Source organism: Ascaphus truei, chromosome 1, assembly GCF_040206685.1.
Source record: "Ascaphus truei isolate aAscTru1 chromosome 1, aAscTru1.hap1, whole genome shotgun sequence".
NCBI lineage: Eukaryota > Metazoa > Chordata > Amphibia > Anura > Ascaphidae > Ascaphus > Ascaphus truei.
In genome coordinates, this window is record NC_134483.1 from 372,646,998 (window position 1) to 372,672,552 (window position 25,555).

Genomic DNA, 25,555 nt, shown 5'->3' on the forward strand with positions numbered 1-25,555 from the left:
GTGCAAACACATTTATACAAGGCAGTCTTGGCTGCAATATTCTCTTTAAACATACAGTAAAGTCCTGCTTGCATGTATTCACTTTATTCCCCTAATGCAATAGTCACATTCAGTCTCTCACTTGAAGAAATGATGACCCGACTTTTTTTCACATTTGTTTCATCTATTAATGACAATGTAATATCGGAGTCGACACATTGGTAGTATTGAAATATCTGGCTTTGTTCATTTATATAGAAAAGTCAAGCTGGCAACGTACAACGCAGATTATCGGTAGCTGCAAATTTGCAATGGCCGAGTGACGTCAGGAGGAAGCCTTTTGCGGTAACGGAAAGAGGTGGCCAGCGTTCCGACCACGGTGAAACCATTAAGGTTCGGTTTGTTTGCCCTTAATGTACAATATACATTTCTTATTTAAAAAAAAAAAACAAACAAAAAAAAAAAAAAAACACATTTTTAGTCTTATTGAAGGAAACCATGGCAATGAAAAATGATGATTTCATTATACAAAAACATTGATTTAGTTAAGATTATTTCATAAGCTTATGCTTTCTTTAAAAATTTTGTACAGTATACTTTAACGCTGCTGCCGTTTCAGTCGTGGAGGTAGTTGTATGTTTAAAAAAAAGAAAAAATCATTCTGTAAAAAGTAACATGTACTGTAGCAACGAGAAATGAAGTGTGCAAAATGTCGACAGATGTGTTGATCTTTTGAAGATGCACAGAATGCAATCACCTTCAACGAATGCCACATGCGCTGAAAACAATGTATAATATTATTCAGTAGACAGTACAGTACTTGTAACATAGAGACCTGCAAATTCCCTTCTATATCGTGACTAGTATTTGAAAGTTCTGTTCCCCTAATACTGCATATTGTGGTTTTCAGTTGATTGGTAATAAATGAAAGTACCAGTTCCTTAAAACAGACTATAGAAAACTCTAAAGTATGCCATTATTGCCTTTTTTTATAACCCATTTATTGGATAATGGTTTCTGAGAATGTTTGCCAATAGGTCTTCCTCTTAGTTGAGAACCTGTCATACAGATTTCCATGCAAATGGTGGAGCAGTGGTTAAGGATCATATACTTTTAAAGCAGCAGTTCAAGCAATATCCTACATGTGTTTGTTTTTTTTAATAAATCCGTTCTGTACTATGTGAAAATACTTGTAGCACTAAAAAAAAAAAAAAAAAGTTTTAAAGACATTTATAATGTTTCTAATGTAGGAAGCATTTCCAAAGTGACAGCCCCCTTCCCCTTCTGATAGGCTCTGGCTCGAGACCCGCCCTCTCTCTAGCAGTGCACCAATTGTATTTCGTAGCTGCCCAGTCAATCATATTCCAGGAACTACATTGCCCAAAATGCTGTGCAAGAACTGAATTAAATAGCCCAGAGCAAGCGATTGATTACAGGAGAACAGCTCGGTCTGCATCTTAGCTAATCACTTGAACTGCAGCTTTAATGTGTTTGAAAACATGTCCCTGTATACACACATGCGGGTCACTTTTCTTCTGTTTTATCGTTTATTTTTAATGTCATGTATTTTTTATGTAAAGCAACCATTCCACCAACTTCCCCACATTTTTAAAAATTGATCAGAACCAACGTGACGGCAACACAAACATGGGAACTTATATTTTAACTTTGACAAAGGGGAGCATGTGGCCTACAGTATGTTGTGTGTAAAGTCATAGATTAGGTTTCCCAACACTGTATTTTGAGTTGGACTGCTATTCATTTCCGAAATTATTCCCCAAAATGAACAAAACATTTTAAGTGAATGGGATTTCAACTTGAATTACACCAATGTGATTTTGAGGATGAGTACTGATGTTAGTACACAGCCACAACTCACACCGTGTCCAGAAACAAAGAGTTCATAATTCTCAGAAACCCATTACTTTTTTCCATTGCCTAGAAACAAACCTGAAACCTTAAGACCCATCAATAAAAGCAATGCCATTTACGCTCATTACACAGTACCACTTTAAAATGCTTAAGAAACCAAAAACTAGCCAACACAAATCGTGATGCTAAGGGTGCATCTTCAGGGTTAGGAACTGGTGCTTTAGTTTATTACATACCAGAACAACCTGCAAATCACTGCAGGTCCCTGTGGTACTTAAACGGTTAATGTAACTGATAATGCTGTAGATTAAAGATATTTTTGCAGCATTTAATATTGACACATTCTGCGATAATTATTTGTGTATATATATATATATATATATATATATATATATTATACAGTACGTTACCATCCAGCACGGCAGCAGAACAGCAAAGAGAGACAGCACTCAGAGGTAAGTCAGCAAAATAATGTATTGAACCAGACACAAAAATTCGACGGTCCGCACACCCCCAGGAAGAAGATCCCTCTGGGGATCGAAACGTCGGATTTTTGCGTCTGTTTCAATACATTATTTTGCTGACTTACCTCTGAGTGCTGTCTCTCTTTCCTGTTCTGCTGCCCTGCTGGGTGGTAACGTACTCTTTACATTATTTATGGGACTAGCACCAGGCCTTTCTGGATGTCTACATTGGAGTGCTTGCTGCTTTTTTTACACACACATATACTGTATATATATATATATATATATATATATATATATAAATATATATAATATACACACACACACATATATATTTTAACATTCATCCTTATTTTGCAGAAATAATTTTGCAGAAATTGCAAAGTTGTAGCATGAATCAATATGCTCACAACATAAATGTTGTTCAATTGCCATTATTCATTTTGTTCCAAATTTCTGATAGGATAAATTGCAAATATTCCGAAGTGGAAAGAAGGGCCAATTGTTAATGACTACACACTGTTCCAATGATAACCATTATTAATCTTGTCTTTTCGAGAAGCCTAATTTAGGCAGTACAATCAAAGCTACAGAAGATAAAATGATATCCTTCCATTTGAAAGAAATCAAGTTGTCAGGCCACGTGTGCCTCCCCCCCCCCCTACCAGAAACATTTATTTAAATTTATTTTTTAAATAGAAACAAAAGCAATGAATCATAGTATTCTGGAATCAACTTAACTGAGGGTCATCAGGAGTGCCACAAGAATGAAACAATTTTCGTGCAATAGTTGATTTATGATAAACGAGAAATAAATGACTTCCATCTGTTACCTTTCCTGTCACTCTGGAATCAAATACCACTGGCTGTCTGCATTTTCCACCTCCCACCCCTTCCTGCTGAAAGGCCCAGAGCCCTGTTTGCGATTACGTAACTAGTGTAGTTATGAGGATTAAGCCTTGCATCCACAGTTTGGGCTGTTTCAAAACATGTATGTCCGAAAAAGGTGATCTTACTGGACATACTATCAGCTTCCCTTCAAACAGTGACATTAGACTCCCAGTGAAAAAAAAGAAGACTAGCCTATAAATAATTGACAAAAAGCCACGGTCTTTTCTCTTGTCATGTTTGGCACTGCTCTGTCTCAAGATGACCCCTGCTACCTGCTGATGTATACACGTGAAGGAAGAGATCTGTGGTATAGTTTAATCTTAATTTTAGGTGGCATCACACATCTGTGCTAGCTAAATTTTATTTAACACTCACCATCTCCCACTGTTGAAATCCTGGTTGCATGTGTGTATCTACCGAATATGGTATTTTTTTCTACGACATTATTTTGTTGTTATTGTGAGGAATAAAACATTTACAACTCTATATGCTGCATAAAGGGGTAAACAAAGATATTTGATTTGATCCCATGTTCTTTTCTTCTCAAAGGTAATATATATATATATATATATATATATATATATATATATATATATATATAAAATCTGTGGGACTGGGTTTTGAGCTTGCTATGATTGTGTATGTCTAATTGTATACTGCATAAAGGGAACAGAGTTGAACAGAGACTGTAACAAAGCTCCTCAGATAAGCTACAGGAGTGTGTATGAATTGTGTTCTTTACCTAGCATTTCTGCATTAAAGGATTTTTTTGTACCTAGTACTGCATGACATTGAAGTAGCAGATTACAGTGTCTAGACTTTCATATATGTGCTCTGTTACAATTAAGTGAAGAAAACTGTACGCATTACCTCTACTGTTATTCACTTGCCATAGAGCTGTACATTTTGGAAAGCAATAATGGCAAAAAGAAAAAAATTATAATAATGATGTTGGAATTTTGTTCTTGTTGTTGCCCCATGGGCTAATTAGCAGCACAGCTTTAGTAAGACACAAAAACTGTGTATGTGAGGCTTGCTTGTAGAGAGATGTAAACATCGGTCCCAGTGTAGTAAACTTTGCTGTAGAGGATGAGACAGAACAAGATTTGAGGCTGAACGGCTATCAAACACTAGTTACAGAAGCTTGCAGACAGTTAGTGGGTTTCTGTAGTTTATCAGTATCAGTCGTCGTAGTTTCTGCAGCAGATGTTCGAAAGTTATACGCTGGACCAGCGCCACCATGAGCAGGACTAAGAGCTGGGTTCTGACGTCTGTTACTTTCAACAATACTTGAAGTATTGGAAGCTAGGCTTTCACGAGTACTGGAAAACAAAGAAGCAATTGTTAAAGCAGTATTTTGGGATTATATATATATATATATATATATATATATATATATATATATATATATATATATATACAGTATACACACACACACACACACACACACACACTGAGGAACAGAGCCCTCACAAAAAGGTTATGTCTTAAATAAGGCTATAGGGGTCTAGCACTGAATATACAAATGGTATCTTCCACTTCAAAGGCAGGAAGTTATTGTCCTAGACAAGGTACAAGCTGCCAAGGAAAAAGTAGGGAAGAACATTTTAAAAATATATCAAAAAGGACAAAGTCAGTGTTACAGCACATGAACAGATTAACAGTGCAAACAATGTACCAGATATTACCGAGCCTGGACTACAATGGCTGCATAATGTTGGAATAGGTTTTTATCACCCAGTTGTCCAACATATCTGTGATTTGAATCATGAATGTGGAGAATCTATATACAGTATGTGTTTACTAGCGAACTTCATTTTTCTAGTAAAGAAATACATGTAAAAATTCAAACCTTTGCCACATTGGGTCTGTGCTAGTAAAATCAATTTAGGAATCCCAAATAAAATAGCTTTTCTTTCAATATATTTGCAATATGATTGTTTTGAGAAAGGTCCCAGACTAAAGGGGAATTCTACGTTGTCTGAAGAAGCTGATCTTGGTACCCAATTGGTCACTTTTGGACAATATATGATTACCCCCAAGGGCTTAGCACAATGGGATATGTTCACCAACCTCTGATGCAGACCTCCGCAACCATGATCCTACATTCACTTCCATTCGAGTCAACTGCAGTTAATCCCTGCAGTACCCCAATGACGTACGGTGTACATCAAGTGCCACCCCAGGGGTCCTCATTGCCCGTTTTATTAGGGACTATAACGCGATGTGTGTATGTATATAATATATATATGTAGCCCTCGTACCCTCCCGGAGTAAAGAGACTACCCGTGCTGCCGTCGCCTGTTTGGCTACCAGGAGGTCTGAGCCTCCGCCACTGGGAGCCTGGGGTATACTTATCATCTCGGTGCAGCGCCTCCACCCAGCGTAGTGGGAGGAGCCCCTCACTGGAACCAATATACACACAGGTATATTATAACAGTGTTTACTAAGCACATATGAATATATATATATATATATATATATATATATATATATATTATATACCATCCAATATAACATGCCCCTGCAAGGCCTTCCCCAACCAATAGCACCTCCCGGGTGGAACTCCCAAAATACTGGAGTACCTGGGCACTTATCCCGGTAGTGTTAACAAGCTCGTCCCTCCCCCAAAGAGTATGTGTGGGATAGCGCACATCCCTTTGTGTGTTGGGGCCCGTTGGTGCACGTGTATAATACCTCCCTGGTCTTAGCCCAGACCAGGTCAACTTAGTGGGAGACTCCGTGGATCCATGACGTGGTCCTACACCGCAATAAACCGGCTCCTCTGCTGAGTGAATCCTTGGGCTGATGCCCCTGGAGGGGCTTCCAGCTGGAGTGTACCCCTTTAAGATAGGAAGGAGTGTCCTTGCTTTGCTCACGAGCAGCAGGCCGCACTTCACCTTTAGAGGTAAGGTCCTGTAGCTGAGGCCTCTTACTGACACTACTGGGAACGGGTCCCTATCTAAGGCCTTCCCTGCAGCATACACCAACTACAGTCACTCAGGGAATCTACCTTGGACCTGGGGAAATCTGGCCTAGTCCAGGGGAGCACTGCTCCCTGGACAGTACTTTCACCCTCTCTCTCTGGATCACGAGTGGCGTGGTGTCCCTTGGCACCAAATGTATCTACTTCTCCCTCTGTGTTTCCAGGAGCCCTATTGGTCCCCGTGCAACACATGTATAGCCGCCCTGTAGGTTGCTAGGGTTTGTAGTCCCCTCCCTCAGCCTATTCCTATGGGCCACCATACTCTGCCTGGCACTGCGCATGCGCGAGCTTGTAATGCCCACCGGGTGTCTGCTACGCATGCGCGAGCCTCCCTGACATGGCGGCCCTTCGCAGCCTGGAGATAAGAGGGAGACCTGGCTACATATATGTGCGTGTGTGTGTATATGTAGTGGGATAGAAGCGCATGGGTTACAAACATCATAAAGATGCCAAGCTTTAATAACACAACCCTAAACAGAATATAAAATCAATAAAAAAAAACTGCACTAAATGGGACTGTCTGAAAGTGCTTATCTGCAGTTAAGTCCTATGGCAGGGAGGCTTCGTAGGCTCTGTTCCGGTGCAGGCTTGTAGCTGGAAGTTTGTACAGCTTGCCCGCTGACAGTCTGCACAATCTATGCGGTGTGTTTGGGGCCGGTTACCCTCCTTGTAAGCAGTGAAAGTGCTGTGAAACACGTAGAGTTTGCAGGGAGAGAGGATCAGCTGTGCTGTCCTCCCACACACACACGCTGGCATGGAGACACAGAGGCAGTGACGTCATCAGGCTCTCACTGGCACCAAGTGACAAGGAGGGAAGCCAGCACTAGAGGGTTCGCATCCCACTACATTCAGGAATCTTTTTGAGGAGACTGAGGGGTTTCCTCTATCAAGAATCAGCCAACAGACATCAGGAGTTAATATACCCACATTATTGGACTGATCCTATTGTTTTGTTAGCAACGTTTGATACATATTTATATATCTCGCTCTCATCCTTAGCCCTCGTCACTGCTGGATAACGGCCTTCCCAAAGCTCTTCGAGGTACTGCGGTTGCAAGCTGCTCTTCTCCATGTTACTCCAATAAATATTCTGATTTCATCTACCCATCTTACTTTTGGTCATCATCTTGGTCTTATAAATCTCTCTTGGAATCCGGTAGAGCACAATCTTTGTCCAACGATGATAATTTCTAATTGTGATATGTCGGGTCCACTGCCATTTTCATTTCTTCACCCTCGTGATCTTGTCACAGACTTATTTTGTATTGAACCCATACATTATTTTTCCTATCTCTTTGGGTAATACAGCACACGTGGTATGCAAGATGGTGCTCAAGAAATCATATGTGGCTCTATTAAAGAAAAAAATCTTTTCTTCTCTATATGTCATATAGATTTTCTTTTTCTCAAGTTCCTGGATGTTTAATGGATCTCCAATGTATAGCATAAATGGTGTTCACTTGACCACCCACAAAGAACCACACAGTGATAAATTCCCAATCCAGTGTTACAAAATGAGGTTCATAACGTGACAAGGCAACACTGGCCGTTGAATCTGTTACCTGTCAGTTTGTTGCATCAATCCAAGACATGAAGGGCGTGTAGTCTGTAGAAGAGGAGGTCCAAACACTGTAGAGAAATGCAGAGCACAGCCAAAAATCAGGCAAAAGATGAATGGATAAACATCCTGGGCAACTCTAGTATAGAGATCAATTTATTGCATGCTCAAGCAGGATGGCGTAGGTGCGTTTCATCTACCTTCACCATCCTGCTTCAGCTTGCAATAAATTGATCTCCATACTAGCGTTGCCCTGGATTTTTATTCATTCATCTTTTGCCTGATTTTTGCCTGTCTCCGGCTGTGCTCTGCATTTCTCTACACTCTTTGGGTAATAGCCAGCATACATCCCACCATTCTTCTTTGCGTTGAATTATCTTTTCCATTTAGGGTTACAATAAGGTCTAAGTTTCCCATCCATACGTGAGCACAGACAGAACAAGCTGGTTGAAAACTTTCCTCTTGAGGCACAGTGGAAGGTTCCCTAAACATAGTCTTGTTTCTTCCAAATGCCCTACATCCCAGCTTCAATTTCCTATTGATTTAATTCAAAATGTTCCCCATGCAAGTTTATTTGAACGCCAAGGTAGACATAGTTGAGCATCACTTTATTCCTGCTGAGATTCATATGGAGGCCCATATTCTTACTTGCTTCGGCGAGTTCTTCAATTTGTTGCTGGAGGTCTTCTGGACTTGAGGCAAAAAAAACACCCAATGTCTTCTAGAAAATCGAAGGATACTCAAATATTCACCATTGATTGATCGCTTATTTTCCCCCAATCTAATGGCTTAAACGATTCTTAAAGTGTTGCTGTGTGAAGCTTTGGTGACATGGGGGTCTCCCTGATGCACACTCCCATGCTTATCCTTATCTTGCTTGTAGCATTATGTAATCCAATGGCTGATGTGGTACATTTCTCACACATACATTTCTCATCTCATACATTTTCTTCGTATTATCAATGTATGCTTCTTCCACACGGTCTTCTTAATGCATCTAAGACAGCTGAGGTGTTGACAGAATCAAATGCTTTTTTGTAATCTATGAATCCTAAAATCAGTGGTAGATCGTATTCATTACTTTGGGAAATCAATTCTTATACAACTTAATTTGATCCACTGCTGTATCCGATGCGAAATCAACTTGTTGTCTAGGCTGGTCAAAGTCCAGGCTCTGTTCCAGCAGATTAGTGAGTATCTTTGTAAGCAGTAAACATCCTGTAAGTGATTGGAAGTAGATTGGAAGTAGACCGATTGGTCTGTAGCTCGAGTCCTTCTTTGTCTTTTTTGAAGTGAAACTTCTTTGCTGGCACCTACCAAATGAACATTTCCCTTGGAGTAAATCGCTGTGATGGAGATGGAAGTGCAGACCCGGAAGTGATGTCACTGCTGGCAGACGAGGCCATTATGGCAGCTGGTGTATGCGGAGGCCTCCCGCCCTCGGCGCGCATGCGCAGGAGCCATTGCTGCCGGCTGCCGGCACCGGCTGGGCGCGCCTGCGCAGTAGGCGCCGGCTGGGCGCGCCTGCGCACACGCATACAGAGACACACACACAAAGACACACACGCACACAGAAACACGCGCACACACAAGGAATTCAGTTACTGTACATATAGAAGTGCAAATAGGTAAAACAGGGAATATGTGCCGCGCACATGCGTTCTAAGTCAAACTTTTTGCATTTCTGCACAAATTGTGTTTTGATTTTTAATTAAAAACGTCACCATCACAAATACAATTTCTGTGACAAAACACAAAGAAGTTTCACTTAAAATGCGCGTGCTCGGTGCCACACACTTTTTTTTTGTGGATGAGAATAACTATGGCAGTACTGTTCTGGAATTTACCTTTTCTTCAAGCAGCATGTAAAGAGTTTTGCCAGATCTCTTTCTACTTCTTCCCAAGCCTTTTTCTATATTTCAGTTGTAATTCCATCTTTCCCGGGAGCATTCCTAATCTTTCATGGATTTTTTATTGCTTTTGCCACTTCTGGAAAGATGCATGGTATATCATTGGTGGTTTCTTCTCGCTTGTCATCTGGTGGATTATTCCCTGTGTTCCAATTCAATATCATGTAGAAGTTCTCAACACTCTTTATGATAAAGTACACTGTCTTTTATTGTTGATTCATTATCTTGTTTCAGTGCAATTATTTGCTTCTTCCCAACCACAAGTCGCTGCTTTGACTACTTGAAGCTTTTATCTTCGATAGTTTTCTTCACCATGTCACAGTTAAATGTTCTTACATCTTTAGTTGTACATTTGCAGATTGTCTTGCTCACCTCAGCATATTCAATTCTTATTCTTGTGTCTTGGTATTGTTTAATTTCCTGTAGTTTCCTCATTAATTGTTTTGTCTCGAGAGAGATTTTTTTTTTATCCGTTTGTTTTTTAGCGATCCCACCAGCTTTTTTTTGCGCTTTCAACTACAATCTTTATAATTATTCGTTAAAGTGTCTCAATGCATTTCAAGCAAGCTGACGCCATTTCTCAGTTCTTGTTGAAATTGTCTGATGTTATTCAAGACGTTGTTGAGGTCGACTATTTTTGTCTTGTTAATCAGTTTTCTGCTTTTCAACTTCGCATTGATGCAATTTACAGAAAACCAATCGGTCATCGCTCCTTGTGTCAAAACGGTTAAGGACTGTGTAGTCTTTAATCACGTGTTTCATTTTAGATATAGTTAATTTCATTCTTGATTCCATTGGGTCCATTCCATGTCTATCTTCTATTTGGAGAATATATACATGGTTACATAGGATATTAGGCAGCTTTCTGTCCGATTTAGATCAGAAAGTGCAACCAGAGTGTAAATGTGATCCATCCCACAGTTTCACAGTTACTGAGGCTGGTGGATGGGAAATCCAGACCAGAGTTCACAATAGTTTGGATTTCTCTCACCTGCACTAATAGAGGAACAGGTATTTATAGCAGTTAGGTTTGCTGCATCAATCTCTCTCCTAGAGCGTGGAGAATCGCTGCACCCTGCATCCAGTTCAGGGAGTGTAACCCCTTCAAGTATCGCAGTATCCAGAAAGATTGCATGGACACGCTTGTTTAACTCCTATTCTCTTCACTAAATCCACATCCTGACCCTCTAAATACGGGCAAGGCTGCAGACAGCATGTCCAGGGCCCAGGACTAGAGTTTCCACTAAGCTCCTCCTTCAGGGACGGTGGCCTTGCGAGACCCCCTCTCTCTGTCCCACACCACCACCCTCAATAACCCTTCCCCCAATACACAATCCCCTTCCCAATACACATAACCCCCCCTCCCCAATACTGTACACAACCCTTCCAAACACATAACTGCCCCCCAAACACATAATAAACGCCCCTCCCATATATAAACCGGCCCTCCATACACAACTCCACCTCCCCCTATACACATAAGACCCCCACCCTACAATCTCCCTGCCTCACACACCCTCCCCACATAATAACCCCCCATAAACATAATAAAAACACACAAACACACCTTACCTTGGGGGTGAGGTGGGGGGGGGGGGGGAAGGATAACCTAACACGGATACAGAATATTCAGGCACGTGGGGGTGGGGCCTACACAAGAGGTCGGGCAACAAGAGGGCAGAGGCCCAATGCAGGGTGTAGAGCTGCGGCCTGGCAAGCACCAGACGTTGAGCAGCCGGGACTGGATGTTGGGCCCGACACCTGGCCGGGCCCAACTTCCAACAGCCGTGCCCAGGACAGTTTCCCCCCCCCCCCCTCGGAGTATGGGATTAATGATCACCAAACGGAATAGTTGCAAAACACTGCAATATAGAATGCATATCGTATACCCCTTCAGTGCCAGGTTAGCGAGAAATACACTGCATTTCACGTCCATACATCACACAAGGCTTACAAATTGTACCTGAATGGCATCACTAGGCTGCAAAATGGGTTTGGCAATGCAATGTTACAAAAGTCAATCATCAAGGAAAATCTGCTTAAGTGCATAGCAAGGGTGCAATCATACTGTTTATTGCATTATAACGTTTTATTTTCCTGTGCACGGGGGGAAGATGCATGGCAGCTTTAAAGGGAAATTAAGTCAGCGCACTTGAACATTTTTTTTTATATCCATCAAACTGTGATACAAGGGTAGACCACGACCAAATGAGGTAACAACTTTGCACGCATGTCATCTTCAGGGAATTTCAGGACTGTAGTATACAGAATGCAGCAGCTGTGATCACATCTCTGCTTTTTCACATTGCTCATGTAAAAAGAAATCTTACCTTTTACAACTTACACCTGTCAGTCACAACATTCTCAGACAGGTTGCTAGAATGCATTAGGTTAGTCAGCTAGTATACTGTCACCGTATTGTTAAGCTGAACGATTAGCTTAACCCCTTCGGTGCCATAATGACGTATGAAGTACGTCCAAAAAAGTGCTACCCCTGGGGTCCTTATGATGCACGTCATTGCCCCTTCCTCGTTTTTTAGGGGCTGTCCGCGTTTGGCGCTCCAACATGCGTACTACACTACACAGCCTCCCCCCTCTGTCACATCCGGACCGACGGTCGGAACAGAAGCCGCATCACGTGATCGCTCCAAAGAGTGGTCACGTGATGAGGAAGTGCCAGAGAGTCTGTACACTTAGACTCTCCGGCACTGAATAGGTTAAAGGTGAAGTCCCACTTGGCCATCCAGAAAACAACATTTTCAAGAATGTAACAGTAAAATTAGCTTCCCTAAACAAATCTAACTGTGTTCCCAGCATATTTTTGGGAAATAAGTACAAGTTGAATTTCTTTGAAAGGGGAAGAGTTTGTTAATCAAGTATCGTCATTACCCTTTCTCACCCTGTCCTTATCAGAGAAAGATAAGGGTAAGTGGGAAGGAGGGACTCTGGCTGTGCAGATTGTGATACGCGTCAGATTTTGGTAAAAGATATCAATCACCCAGATATAGGAAAGGGGAGTGATGTATAATAGCGCTAATGGGGATTACAAACAATTGACCCTACTCTAAGGGTGAGCCCTATGGTTGCAAGGCAGCCTGGTGGTAACCTGACAGTACAATCAGAATAAACAGCAAATAAACAAAAGAGATACCGGCGCCTAATGAGTCCAAAATTAATGGAATCCTGGATATCCAGTAGAAATAGTTCCAGTTCCAAGGAAATCAACAGTCTCTGTATCTTGGGGTATTCAGATATGACTTGATGCAGTGGAAGTAGAACATGCAATGAAAAAATAAATATTTAGTGCAACACAGTTAAACAATTTATACAGACATAATTGCAACTGGCTGACATAGACAGACAAAACAAACAGACACAACTAGACAAACAACACTTAAGCAAAGCTAATGATAAAAGTTATTTATTAAACTAAATGATAAAAAGGACAAATGGCTAACAGACCGCTTCGGTGGGTTAAAACCTAGATAACACTCACAGGACGGCTGCTGGTAATTCGCATAGTACCAATGGGGGCTGGTGACCGCTACACCCATGATTGCACTGACTGACAGACCAATCGGAGCAAAGTTTGAGGGTATATAAACCAGCATCACTGCCATCACTTCATATCCCCTGAGGAAGTGTGTTTAGACGCACGAAACGCGCAGGGCATTTTTTATCTATATATAGGACATTTGGTGGCTTATATTTACAAGCAGTACAAGCGCTGAGTGCATTCTTCCAACGACTGTGGGGCAAGGAGGTGCAGATCGCCGTTTCCTGTATCTTCCCCTGGAGATTGCCAGGTTCCGACGTCACATCCGGCAACGTCATTTCCGGTCCGCCACGAGGACGGCGTCACTTCCGGTTTTTGCCAGTAGAGAGACGCAGAAGGAATACAAGGCGTCTGAGGCACCCAGCGGATCCCCCACACGCGGTCACCAGCCCCCATTGGTACTATGCGAATTACCAGCAGCCGTCCTGTGAGTGTTATCTAGGTTTTAACCCACCGGAGCGGTCTGTTAGCCATTTGTCCTTTTTATCATCTAGTTTAATAAATAACTTTTATCATTAGCTTTGCTTAAGTGTTGTTTGTCTAGTTGTGTCTGTTTGTTTTGTCTGTGTATGTCAGCCAGTTGCAATTATGTCTGTATAAATTGTTTAACTGTGTTGCACTAAATATTTATTTTTTCATTGCATTTTCTACTTCCACTGCATCAAGTCATATCTGAATACCCCAAGATACAGAGACTGTTAATTTCCTTGGAACTGGAACTATTTCTACTGGATATCCAGGATTCCATTAATTTTGGACTCATTAGGCGCCGGTATCTCTTTTGTTTAATCATCCAGATATAACTTCTTAAATATGTCACTGGCATTAGTATACTGTGTCCTAGGTAGGATTACATCTTTAAGAATCCAGCACTGGAACGGAGTTAATACTGTGGGATTCCCAGAGATGGGTGTCCTTGTAAAAGCAGATCTTTTTCTCTGGGCCAGTTACACAAGGAACATAAACCCACCAGCTTTCAGTCTCGTTTCTTAGGTATCTCAGGTGTGTTCTTTTGGTCACATGTATCTCTCCCCGTGTTGTATAAAGGGGTGTTTGGGGAGGTATAGAAGTCACTGAGTACACTAGTAAAGCCAGACTTCCCCCCTCAATATTGTCAACCTAAAATCTTTTGCGAAGATTTATAAAGGACATGTTCCTCTGCATTCCTCCTGCTTCACAGGCACATGTAATTATAGCTACTTAGGCCGTGCCTATAGTGCCGTCGATGGCGACGGTGACTCGACGGTGACTCGCGGGTTTCCTGACATTTGATTGGTTCAAGGGCCGTCACATGAGGCGACAGTCATTGAAAAATCAAATATTGCCGGTTACCAGTTTTCGCGACGGTGATGTTGCTCCATCGCCGTCGCACTTACTATAAGCGCACGCGGTGGCGGAAATGCATTTGTTTTTGGGCGACGTCGCGTCATCCACAACTATAAGCGCGGCCTAAGTATCTTCCTAGCAAGGTTTGTCACTCTATATTACTGTAGATCCCAGGACATATTTTAACAGCAGATATCTCAATGCAACTTTATTTGTAATACATATTTCAAATCAGCACCCAACCTGTGCACTTCTTTTTTATTAAACTCACCCCCATTTTTGCTTTAACACGGATGGGAACCAGGATGACCTCAGAACTAAACAAGCTTTTTTTCAGCTCTGGGGACACCCTGGTTCTTGAGGTACTAACTACTGAAGGTATAGTTTTGCAGCCCCCTCCCCCTAAGGAAAACAAAATGGAGGTTTAGATCTCCTGTGCATGAATAGAAAGCCCAAACGTCATTCATTGCAGCTTCCGATTGGCCTGCATGATGCAGGGGATTTAAATACCAGGAAGTCACCAGTATCTCAGAAACCAGGGTTGACCGGCTAATGTAGTTCAGCACCGGAGACGGTAAATAAGCTGGTAAATAAAAAAAAATAGGGGGTGGCAGAGAGGGAAATTTGTGCCCTTAAATATTTTTACAAAAAAAACCTCCCTAGGGGAGAATCCCTACCAGGTTAATGTTCCGCGACGCCATGTTAACTGCTCAAGTCAATGGCACTCTATGAGGGAACGCAGTGCGTCCGCCCATCCCGGGGGTTCGTCAATCTCCACCTATGTCGTTTGTTTTTATAGGAATGGTGAGCTGCCATTTTTAGATTAAAGGATAAAACACTGATTCCAAAAGAAACTAGTGGTGCCAGATCATGTTCAGTCTGGCCATGTTGGAACAGAAAAATTAGAGCTGTATGTTCCAGTAAGGGCTCTCAAAAACAGCAACGAACCCTTCCTCAAAAACGCATATTTGAAATGGTCTCCCAGGATATTAGAACAGTCTACTTTATAAAGACGCAAGACAACCCTTTGAAGGTATTATTGAACTTTTAAATAAATGAACATGGTGGCTATGAAAATATAACAGCCCCCATTATTCTGCAATGATGACCCAAAGACCAGGACATGGGCCTCCAAGGTTTTTAAATCAGCGTAGTAGAAAGGCTCCGTTTTTCTCTAAGGGAACAGAAATAGTGAATTTATCAGCTGCATCAGCTTCCATCCTCTGATTAACTGGAGAATAAATCTTTGGTTGGGGCATTTGAAATTCCAACTGAGAAAGTAAGACTTGTTTAAACAAAAGCTGTCACTTCCATATTATATGGCCTTGCTTTGTGGATTTTCTCGTGTGAGCTTTATACAAGAATCTTAATTACGCTACGATACAAAAAGGGTATATTTGCCAATCCAAAAAAATTATTTTTGACTCAACAAAATGGGTAACGTCATACCACATTTTATAATTTAAGATGTTATGTAAAATCTCAAAGCTATAGTTTATTAGAAGAATAATCTCTTAATTGAAAATGTATTGCCAGACAGCAATGAGCTTGGGAAATGACCGTAATAAAAGTTGGCTGGTGGGAGAAGCAACATGAGAATGGAAGGAATCTGAATGCAAAAAGGGTGAGCAGCGTCAAAAAATCCTGGGCACTTAAAAATTCACTACTGGCGACTGTGTTGCAGTGCTGACTAACCAATCAGTCACTGCCGTGACCGGCCACAGATGGCCAGGTCAGTCGCACGGTGTGGCGGAGTTTGACGTAAACGGGGGGGAAATCAAGGCACGAGGAGAGGAGGGGGGGGGGGGGGAGTTTGTGTGTGTATGCCAGTGTCACTGTATGTGTGTATTTGTCTCACACACACACAGGGGCCGAACTCTGGCTCCTACAAATTCAGTCTGGCTCCCATATTTTTGTCCACTCCTGGCTGCAAGTCATTATTGTGCTAGCTTTGAGGGCATAATGGCCGAGAAAGGCACAATAAAATAGGCAATGGTTGCAATGTTCTGTGTTATCTATGAAAGAGCCATTGGAAGTTGAATGTATTAATGTTGAATGTTTATTAAAATATTAATCAACGAAAAACAATGTTACGGTCATGTTAAATTTGCAAATGTTTTTTTCTTTAAATGCATTAACCCTACTCATTGGACAAAAAGCTTTACATTAAAAATAAGTATTGTACTGTGATTTATCAGGAGTATACAGGCAATTAAAACAGATCATAATGTTGATAAAAAATGAGGTTGAAATTTAGCTTCATGGATAATAAATCAGTGTTATTCCACATTTCCCTGTGCCATCAAAAAGTGTCCACTACCACATCCACTAAATAAAGGCACGTCTTTATATGAAGAAAGGCAGAATATGACTGCAATGTTTAAGCCATTACTGTTTTCTGGAGAACTATAACCCAGAAAGCTGTATTAGGGTTTAAAAAAAACGAAAGATTACAAATTTTGCAGCCCCTCTCGTCACAAATTGAACCATCTTCAATACCTGTACAAAATAATCCCATAGTTTGGCGGACAGTGGAGGAAGACAACCAAAATTAATGAAGGCAATACTCTATTGTCACCATCGATGCCCCGGAAACCTGCAACTCATTGTAGGCCCTCTGAGAATTAAAGGGTTAAAATAGTCTCCCTCAAAACAAGTAATGCTCTTAACCCTTTTGCTGCCAAGGGGGCCTGCAACTATTTTCAATGCCTTGCAGTAGAATTGGGCAACATTCCCAATTCAATGTACTTTATTTAAAAACACCTATTAAACTTGCAAACATTAAAACTCAATACCTTCCAAATGATTTATTTTCAGAACATTAATTAAAAGTGAATGTCTTTCTACCAGACAGATATTTATTCTGATAAAAATCGTTATCACAATACATTTCTTAATATCATTATCTTGAGAATTTGTTTTGGGTACCCAACCATACTTCGGGGCGATATTAGAATGGGATATATAAAGTTCACTTCCGTTACTGGCACCTCTTTCCTTTATCTCTAACAGACCTGAGGCTGTGTATAAAAGATCAGCGACAGAGATTAAAAAAATTACGTACATTATAATACATTTTGTGGAAATTGCAAATTGAAGCAGGAGACTTTTTATTTGCACCTGGTTTAGGCACAAAGTACATAAGCGTACGGGTCTTATTTACCAAGAGGCCATAAAACACCTTGTAGCTGGAAGACAACCACCGTGCAACCTTACAGCCCATTGAAGTAAGGGGTAGTCCAGGTCATGCTATTTTTAGCTCCTGCAACCTGGTGCCAGAGTTGCGCACAGTTTTTGCTCACACCTTCCCCCAATGTTGTAGCATTGTATTATCTTTTGGATTTAATTTATTTTACTAGTGGACAAAACTAAGTAACTCTGGAACAGGGAGCTCCAAAAGCTGAGAACTGTTGAACATTGGTGAAATGTCAGGTTAGAAAATACGGGGGGGGGGGGGGGGAAAGACAACTTTAGGGTGAAGGGATGTGTTCTCTTTGCATTTCCATACTTTGTCTGCTGAGCCTTTCATTTTCATAGCTTTTATCACTTCTTATTGCTTACATATCTGAAGGGTTTAACCTATTTTCTGCCAGGTGGCTTTCTTTGCTTTGATCGCTCTACAAAATACCTAAAACCCGGCAGCATTAAAATGGAGAAAACCCTTTGCTGTCCGAGGGGCAAAAATATATTGCACTGGAGCCAAATATGCAATTGCTTAAAGTGCTGTCACTCTTAGCAACATTCATTACTGTTGCATTAAAGTGCTAAACAAAACTGTAGAAAACAATCAATAAAATTGATGGGAAAAGTATCAACTTCTATACTGCCAGTAGGACTGACAATATATTGGGCAGCAAAATACTAAAAGGCCCCAGTGGCACAGAAAGGTTTATAATAACCTTTGACAATGAGGTCTGAAAGCCTAACATTAGACACACAGAGAAGCCTGTGGAATATACAGTATGTACATGCTGCCTGGGTATAATTCGGCACTGTGGAAAAAATGCTGCTGCACTTCCAATGTTGCAATGACCAAGGCAAAGTTACAAAATATAGTAGTGAGAAGAGTGCCTGCTCAGCTAGTAATACGAACTGTTAATAGAGGTGTGCTATTTGGGAACTGGTCACAGTGAATTTACTTGCAAAAGGATCCCATCGTCAACATTCACATGCGTTTCTATGAGCCCAGAACCTTACACTATCAGTGACCTTTCTCCGTCTCAAGTGTGTTCTGACACAGTCACAGCTAACAATTTAATTAGTTTTTAAAATATATCAGTCCTCTCCTTGATACTTTTCACATTGAACTATTAAAAGTTATATTTGATTGTATATTAGTCTGAGAGGTTGCGTGCATCACTACGGGATCCTTTTGCAAATATATTCAAAGTTACAAAATAGAAAAGGATGGAAAAATGGAAAGCAAACAATGCAACCATATAAGATGGCCGTTCACTGGCCATTATTTTTTTTTAGAAATTTATGTAGTACACGCAATGACATAGATGAACATCTCTCGTCTTGCTCCATAGAGGGGTATGAAAGTGTAACAAACGTTGCAGTAGTTAGCAAAGGCATTATGCCTTAAATATCAGCCATATTATATACTTCCAATAAACTTCCAAACACAAACATGTGTCAAGTATAAAAGGAAAGTAATAAATAAAATAAAAATAAAAAAAACATGGAAATGCTTAAGGAAAAATTAATTTTACAGCAGAGTAAAATAAGTTGCACTTTTACTTGCTTGGTTTGTTCTCGATTGGTTATCTGCTAATTTCATCCTGTATTATTTCTAAATCCAACCATAATGCTTTATTTTCTCTGATATCTTAAAAGTGCAATGTTATTACACTATGTTTAAACGAGAAAACATGTATTTATTGATGAAACCACGACACCAAATATGAATATTTGAAACCTGAGTTTTATGTCATGTACTCATTACACAATATGGAGCAGTCTTTTTTTCCCCTCCCCTAATCTAAAGCCTAATGGAATATGTTGGTGTTACACAAATAAATGACAATAGAAAATAAATGAAAAGTTGAACATTTGCCAAGTGGTTTTTACTTGGGGGTAAAAGTCGGACTTGAGTCAATAGAAACTCACACCATGTTTGGCCAGTATGGAAAAGGTTAAGGTAAGATTATTGGTTTAAGGGGAAACATTTGTACAATACCTCTGAAGATGAACATGGTGCACTTGCATCTAGATACTGAGTATCTCTATAAAATTCTAGCTCCACACATACCTTCTTACATTAACCCCTTTCGTGCCAGAGGGGCTTGACATGCATAGCAGGTTCTCTGGTAGTGATGAGGTCAACTACTAAAACAAATACATTATGGGGAGCATATCCATCTTCAAATGCTTATTCTGTAGTGATTACTCATGCTACCTTCCAACCCACTGCAAATTCCAACGAGGGAATTATATACAATCTATTCACAAGAAGCCCTAATACTTTTCTCTATGTCTGTTTTTAGCATGGAGAAGCCCAACGGCTGGTAGTGCTTAGCCATACAAATTATTCCTTTGTATAGTAGATTGTTCATTTTTAGGGGGTTGTGGAATGTTCCACAAATGCTGCTTTAAACTTCTGTGCATTTCATACAGACCAAATATTTTGCACATGTAGAAAATATGCACTACACTCAAGTGACTGCTATAGCCTCTTACCGTGGCGAGTTAAATCCACTGTCTACAGTGATGCTGCTACTGTCCATGCTGTCCAGACGAGCCGAATGCGTGGCTCTCTGGCTGCTGCCATTTTCAGTTTCCTTTGGATTCAGAAGTGTAAGGTTCTTCTCGAACTTCCTTTGCAGATCCCTTTCCTTCTCCCGCTGTAGCAGCCACTGCATCGTTCCCACGTCGTCTCTGTTCTTTTCCTCCTCTGCCGTCTTTTGTGTCCCTTCCTCGGACTCGTCATCTTCAGAGACGTTGTAGTAATCAAAAGAGGCTTCTTGGTTACCCATCGACTCCTGTGGCCTTGGTGAGACAGAAAGGGTTGGGGTAACTGAGGTGGTAATAGGTTGCTCAAAGTTCTCAGCGCTCGCGGGCAGTGTTTCAGGAGAAGACTTTTTTTGTGATTTCAGCAAAGTTACACCGGATTTATGAAAACTGTTCACAGACAGGCTATTGCGCAAAGGTTTGAATAGGGTATCTTTGCTGAATATTTCTTTCCTTTTGTCTAGGCTGCTGGATTCTGCATTGTGATGTGGCACCAATCGCCCATTTGGGATCACCTCAGGGTTTTGGCCAGAAGCAGCAACCGACAGAACACTACTTGGACGTTTCGGTGACTCTTCTTTGTATTCACCTTGTTCTCTGGCTATGTGTTGCTGTGGCTTATCAGAGGGAGAAAGTCTTTTCAAGCCTTCTGAAAGACTTGGTATATCAATTTCCTCTTTATTCTTTCCTAGAGGCGAAGGAGCAGTGAGGATTGTTTCACTAGATGTGTTACACTGAAAATAGTCATCTGCTGTTTTTTTGAGGCAAGAATTTAGTTCACTGTAAGAGGATAAAGTCTCTGGAAGTTTCCCTTGTTCTATTAAGCTACATGATTTAGGAGTTTCTGCACCACCACTAGATAATTCAGGTATGCATTGGTCTTTGTAGACTAGTGTTCTTTGATGACTCAAGGTATGAAATGGTCTTAAGGTACTGTCATCAATGTAAGACTGGCTTGGAGTTTTGTCATCAAGGCTGCAGCCTTCAATCAGATCTTCTGGTGTACCTAAAGAAGCACTACTTAAAGGTCCCTTAGAGTTTTCCATTGACCTAGATCTTTCCTTGGCTTTATTTGATCTTTCATTCCTTGACCTTCTATCCTGTGTATGGCTGTGACTTCGATGGACCTTGGAGTGGGCACTCCCTCTTGAGGGCTCAGGAAAAGGCATTTCAGTTCTCCTTTTGGCCAGTTCACCAGAGACATCCCATTCTGGTGTAACCGGAAAGTGGGACTCAATCATGTTTGGATTGCTGTGCACAACAAAATTCTCTCCTTTGCGTTCCATGATAAAACAACCCTCCCTGGGCGACCGATTCCGAGGATGATAGAACTCGTACTCTCTTTCTCCAGGTATGTCTAGGTGGGAACCATCAGAAGGGTCACCTTTGGAAGCCCTTGTCTTGCTGTGCGACCGAGATTTTCCATGGGTTTTTCTGTGAGTTCTACTTCTTCTGCTCCTCCCACTATGATGGGCTGATGACCCAGCTTTGCTTCTCTGAGATTTTTCTTCTTCAAGTTTTTTCATCAGTGCAGTGTGCCTTACGACATTTTCCACTGTCAAATCTGGGTTGATTCGTCTAATGATCTCCATCTCAACTTCCCGGGGTATAGTGGTCGGGGTGTCTTCATCCCTTAGAGGCCATTCTTCAGGAGGAAACTGTGCTGAAAAATTGGCCAGCTGTTTTGTTTTGTCCTTTTTAAAACTTAGCCTAAACAATTTCAGACCAAACTTTTTAGATGGCTTTTCCCCATCTTTAGGTTTTGTGAGGGTTTCTGTTTTATAGGAATAATTTATGGTACTTTTGCTTTTCTCAGTAGGGGGAATCTGGCATATGGAGGGGGGACAATATGAGTCCTTGCAGTCTTTTGCAGACTTCCTTTGTAGGGTTGATGCATGAATACTATGCATATCTTCTCTGCAGCAATGACAAGAGTCGCAGTGGTTTTTGGAGAGAGTTCTGTCCCTAACACATCCTGAAGGGGAGGGTGTTATAGTTCCTGGTTGTGGAGAGGTACACTGAGACCGGTCAGGTATCCTCTCATCTAAGTGGTACCATTTACTGTTAGTCCTTATAAGGGATGGGGTTATGAAATACGTCTGTGGGGTCACTATAAAGTATCCATCGGGAGTAGGGTAGATCTTCCTCTCTCGCACAAGCATGTTGAGTGTGTGCCGTAGGATTTCAGGACTTGGGGTTGGAACACCTGAATAAAAGATAGAACAAGATATGAATTAATTAGCCAATAGTAACAATAACATTAATATATTTGTTTCATATAACAGTTAAAATAGAAGATGTAGTAAAAAAGGCACAAAATGCAAACCTTCCGCAACTTTTGGAGAAACCTGTGCCTAATGTATCATATGCAACAAACAAATCAAGTGCACATTTGTTATCACAGCTAGATGCACAATAAATATACCATCCTATCAGGTCTTTCAGGAAAAGGCACGACATGTTCTAGAAATGGAAAAACTGACGCCATTTATGAATAACACCATAGAGAAATTTGAAAAAATCTGGAATCCCTGGCTGAGTGCCTTTCCAGAAGATATAGCATCAGTACAAGATATACAAATTTAAAGAAATTGGAAGATACTAAAAATTAATCATTAAAAATATGTTTCTATAATGGGAAAAATTGTTCAAAAGTTTTAAACCAAACTATATAACAAAACCAAAGAATCAGGAAAATTACTGAGGTTATTGCTACTAATTCTCTTGTCCCCCCCCCCCCCCCATCCCTTATCCCTCCCCTATATACTTTTTGTTGTTTTCTATTAGTTTTGTTAAAGATATTAGTATTATTTGTTAAGTGTACTGTTGATTTGATTATGTTGGAGTTTTTTTGTACCCCACACCCTTTTCCTTTTCTTTATTCTGTATCCACCTTTATGTTAATCAAAAAACAAATAAAAACTGTTGGAAACAAAAAAGGAGGCGAAGCAGGGAGAAGAGGATTAGACGGGCCAGTTCTGAGCTGACCCAACCCAATAGATTTGCTAGATTGAGTGAAGATACTGAGGGCATCATGGCAGGAATGGCAAGGCTGGGGATGAACGATTCCTCTAGGAGCCAGAGGAATATTCTCTGTCACAAAGGGGACTCGGGATACTCTGAGATGAAATAGCTATGGGTCATATAAGTGGAGTGGGAGTTTGGCAAGCAGAGAGGCTCCCATATTGAGTACAGGCATACCCCGGTTTAAGGACACTCACTTTAAGTGCACTCGCGAGTAAGGACATATCGCCCAATAGGCAAAGGCAGCTTGCGCATGCGCCTGTCACCACGTCCTGAACAGCAATACCAGCTCCCTACCTGTACCGAAGCTGTGCGCAAGCGGGGAGACTATAGAGCCTGTTACAAATGTGTTATTTACATCAGTTATGCACGTATATGACGATTGCAGTACAGTACAGGCATACCCCACATTAACGTACGCAATGGGACCGGAGCATGTATGTAAAGCGAAAATGTACTTAAAGTGAAGCACTACCTTTTTCCCACTTATCGATGCATGTACTGTATTGCAATCCTCCTATATGTGCATAACTCATGTAAATAACGCATGTGTAACAGGCTCTATAGTCTCCCCGCTTGCGCACAGCTTCGGTACAGGTAGGGCGCCGGTATTGCTGTTCAGGACGTGCTGACTGGCGCATGCGTGAGCTGCCGTTTGCCTATTGAGCGAGATGTACTTACTCGCGAGTGTACTTAAAGTGAGTGTCCTTAAACCGGGGTATGCCTGTACATGCATCGATAAGTGGGAAAAGGGTAGTGCTTCACTTTAAGTACCTTTTCGCTTTACATACATGCTCCGGTCATTCGGCCATTCAACGTTTGAAGCCTTTCTCCAGAGGGAACCAAAACATTGACCTGTGTATTCAACTTTTGCTATTTATTCACAAAACCTGGAGTGCCTGCTATACTTCTATGCCTATTTTATTGCAGTTCAAAAAAGTGAATTAAGAAGTGAGGATTTTCTTGCAATGCTGATATGAACGGGACTTATCACATCCAAAAGGTTCTACTCTTACATTTTGCTTAATCTAAACAGAACATGACAACTCGGATATTTTGCAATATTTTATTCAAACATTTAAAAAGAGTCTACGGAGATTTTATATATGACTCACACTGCCCCAGTCTGCTCTCAGCTTCTGGTGCATACAGTACAGTACCACAACAATTTTTGGGTGTGTGCATGCAGATCTGAAACTTTGTCCCCTTCCAAAAGTGCAGTTGTTTTAACTTTTTACCCACAGTACTTTTATAGTGTCTAGTTTAAACATTTTACATAACAATATAAAGCTAATTTTGTTCCCTTTGTGCTAAAATCCATCAGGAGGTTTATGCATGTTAATTTAACAAATCAATATGCATTCATGTACATCAAAAGTATATTTGGTTTAAAAATTGTCTATGTAGGTTTGTAATCCCTGCTTTGCACTCCAATTCAGGCTTCTGGGGAAAAAATCCACTTCTCATTTCTCTATTACCTATTCTACCATCCACCTGAAGAACTCTACAAAGTTTAAAAGCTTATATACAGTACATTGGAAATTAGTTGTTGGCCCAATTAAAGGTATCATACTACCTATGTCACATAAAATATGGAACCAATTTAGCTATTAACTTTGGTATACTGTACATATGTAGGAACTTTCCTTGTGACTTTAAAGAAGAAGAAAATAAAAAAAAACCTCCTTCTGTCATCCTCCTGCACTTTCCTCACAAACTAAGGGCTGGCCACTAAGGTTGAGAGGTGCTTCTTGATCAAAAAGAGGAGTTGAGTGTGACATGATGGACATACTGTACATACTGAGAGATACAAAATGTGGTAAAGAAAGAGGACACAGAGTGAAAACAAGAGGTCCGTGAGCAATACCGCCAAATGACATAGAAAGAGGGCCATTTCCCTGCGCCAATGATCCCAATTCATATTTTGTGCAAAGTAGGATCCTTATTCTTTTCTATCAGCTTTTGTGATGGTCCAAATCCAAAAGCGTAGTCATCTTGTTTTGTGCACCAAATATAGAAAAAAGGGCTGTCCCAATTTTTTAGGGCATATTGGTTTTAAAAGTATTGGAACTAAACGGGACTAAATATACCAGGTCCACCTACAAAATGTAAGGCAATGTGAGAGGTCAAACTAATTACTTCTAATCAGTTAATATACTTTAAGTAACAACCCTCATTACAAACTATACCTGAGCTCTTCACCAGCATAAATGAAGGATGGCACTTACCCAAGACAAGTCACTATCTCAGGAAGAC

General features: G+C 40.8%; 1 protein-coding gene across 6 annotated transcripts in view; it reads right to left on the reverse strand.

Moving 5' to 3' along the window:
• Positions 1-422: 422 nt before the first annotated feature.
• STOX2 (storkhead box 2) overlaps positions 423-25,555 on the reverse strand; it is a 264,051-nt gene continuing 238,918 nt past the window's right edge. For 5 of the 6 annotated variants that reach the window (XM_075610523.1, XM_075610537.1, XM_075610558.1 and 2 more), the window contains exons 3-4: positions 20,225-22,481; positions 2,458-4,528 (exon numbers count right to left, since the gene is read on the reverse strand). In XM_075610523.1, coding sequence (XP_075466638.1) covers positions 4,330-4,528; positions 20,225-22,481 — 2,456 coding nt within the window. In that variant the 3' untranslated portion in view covers positions 2,458-4,329. Of the gene's footprint in view, positions 758-2,457; positions 4,529-20,224; positions 22,482-25,555 lie in introns of those variants that run through there. The other variant, XR_012803430.1, reaches the window with a different exon arrangement.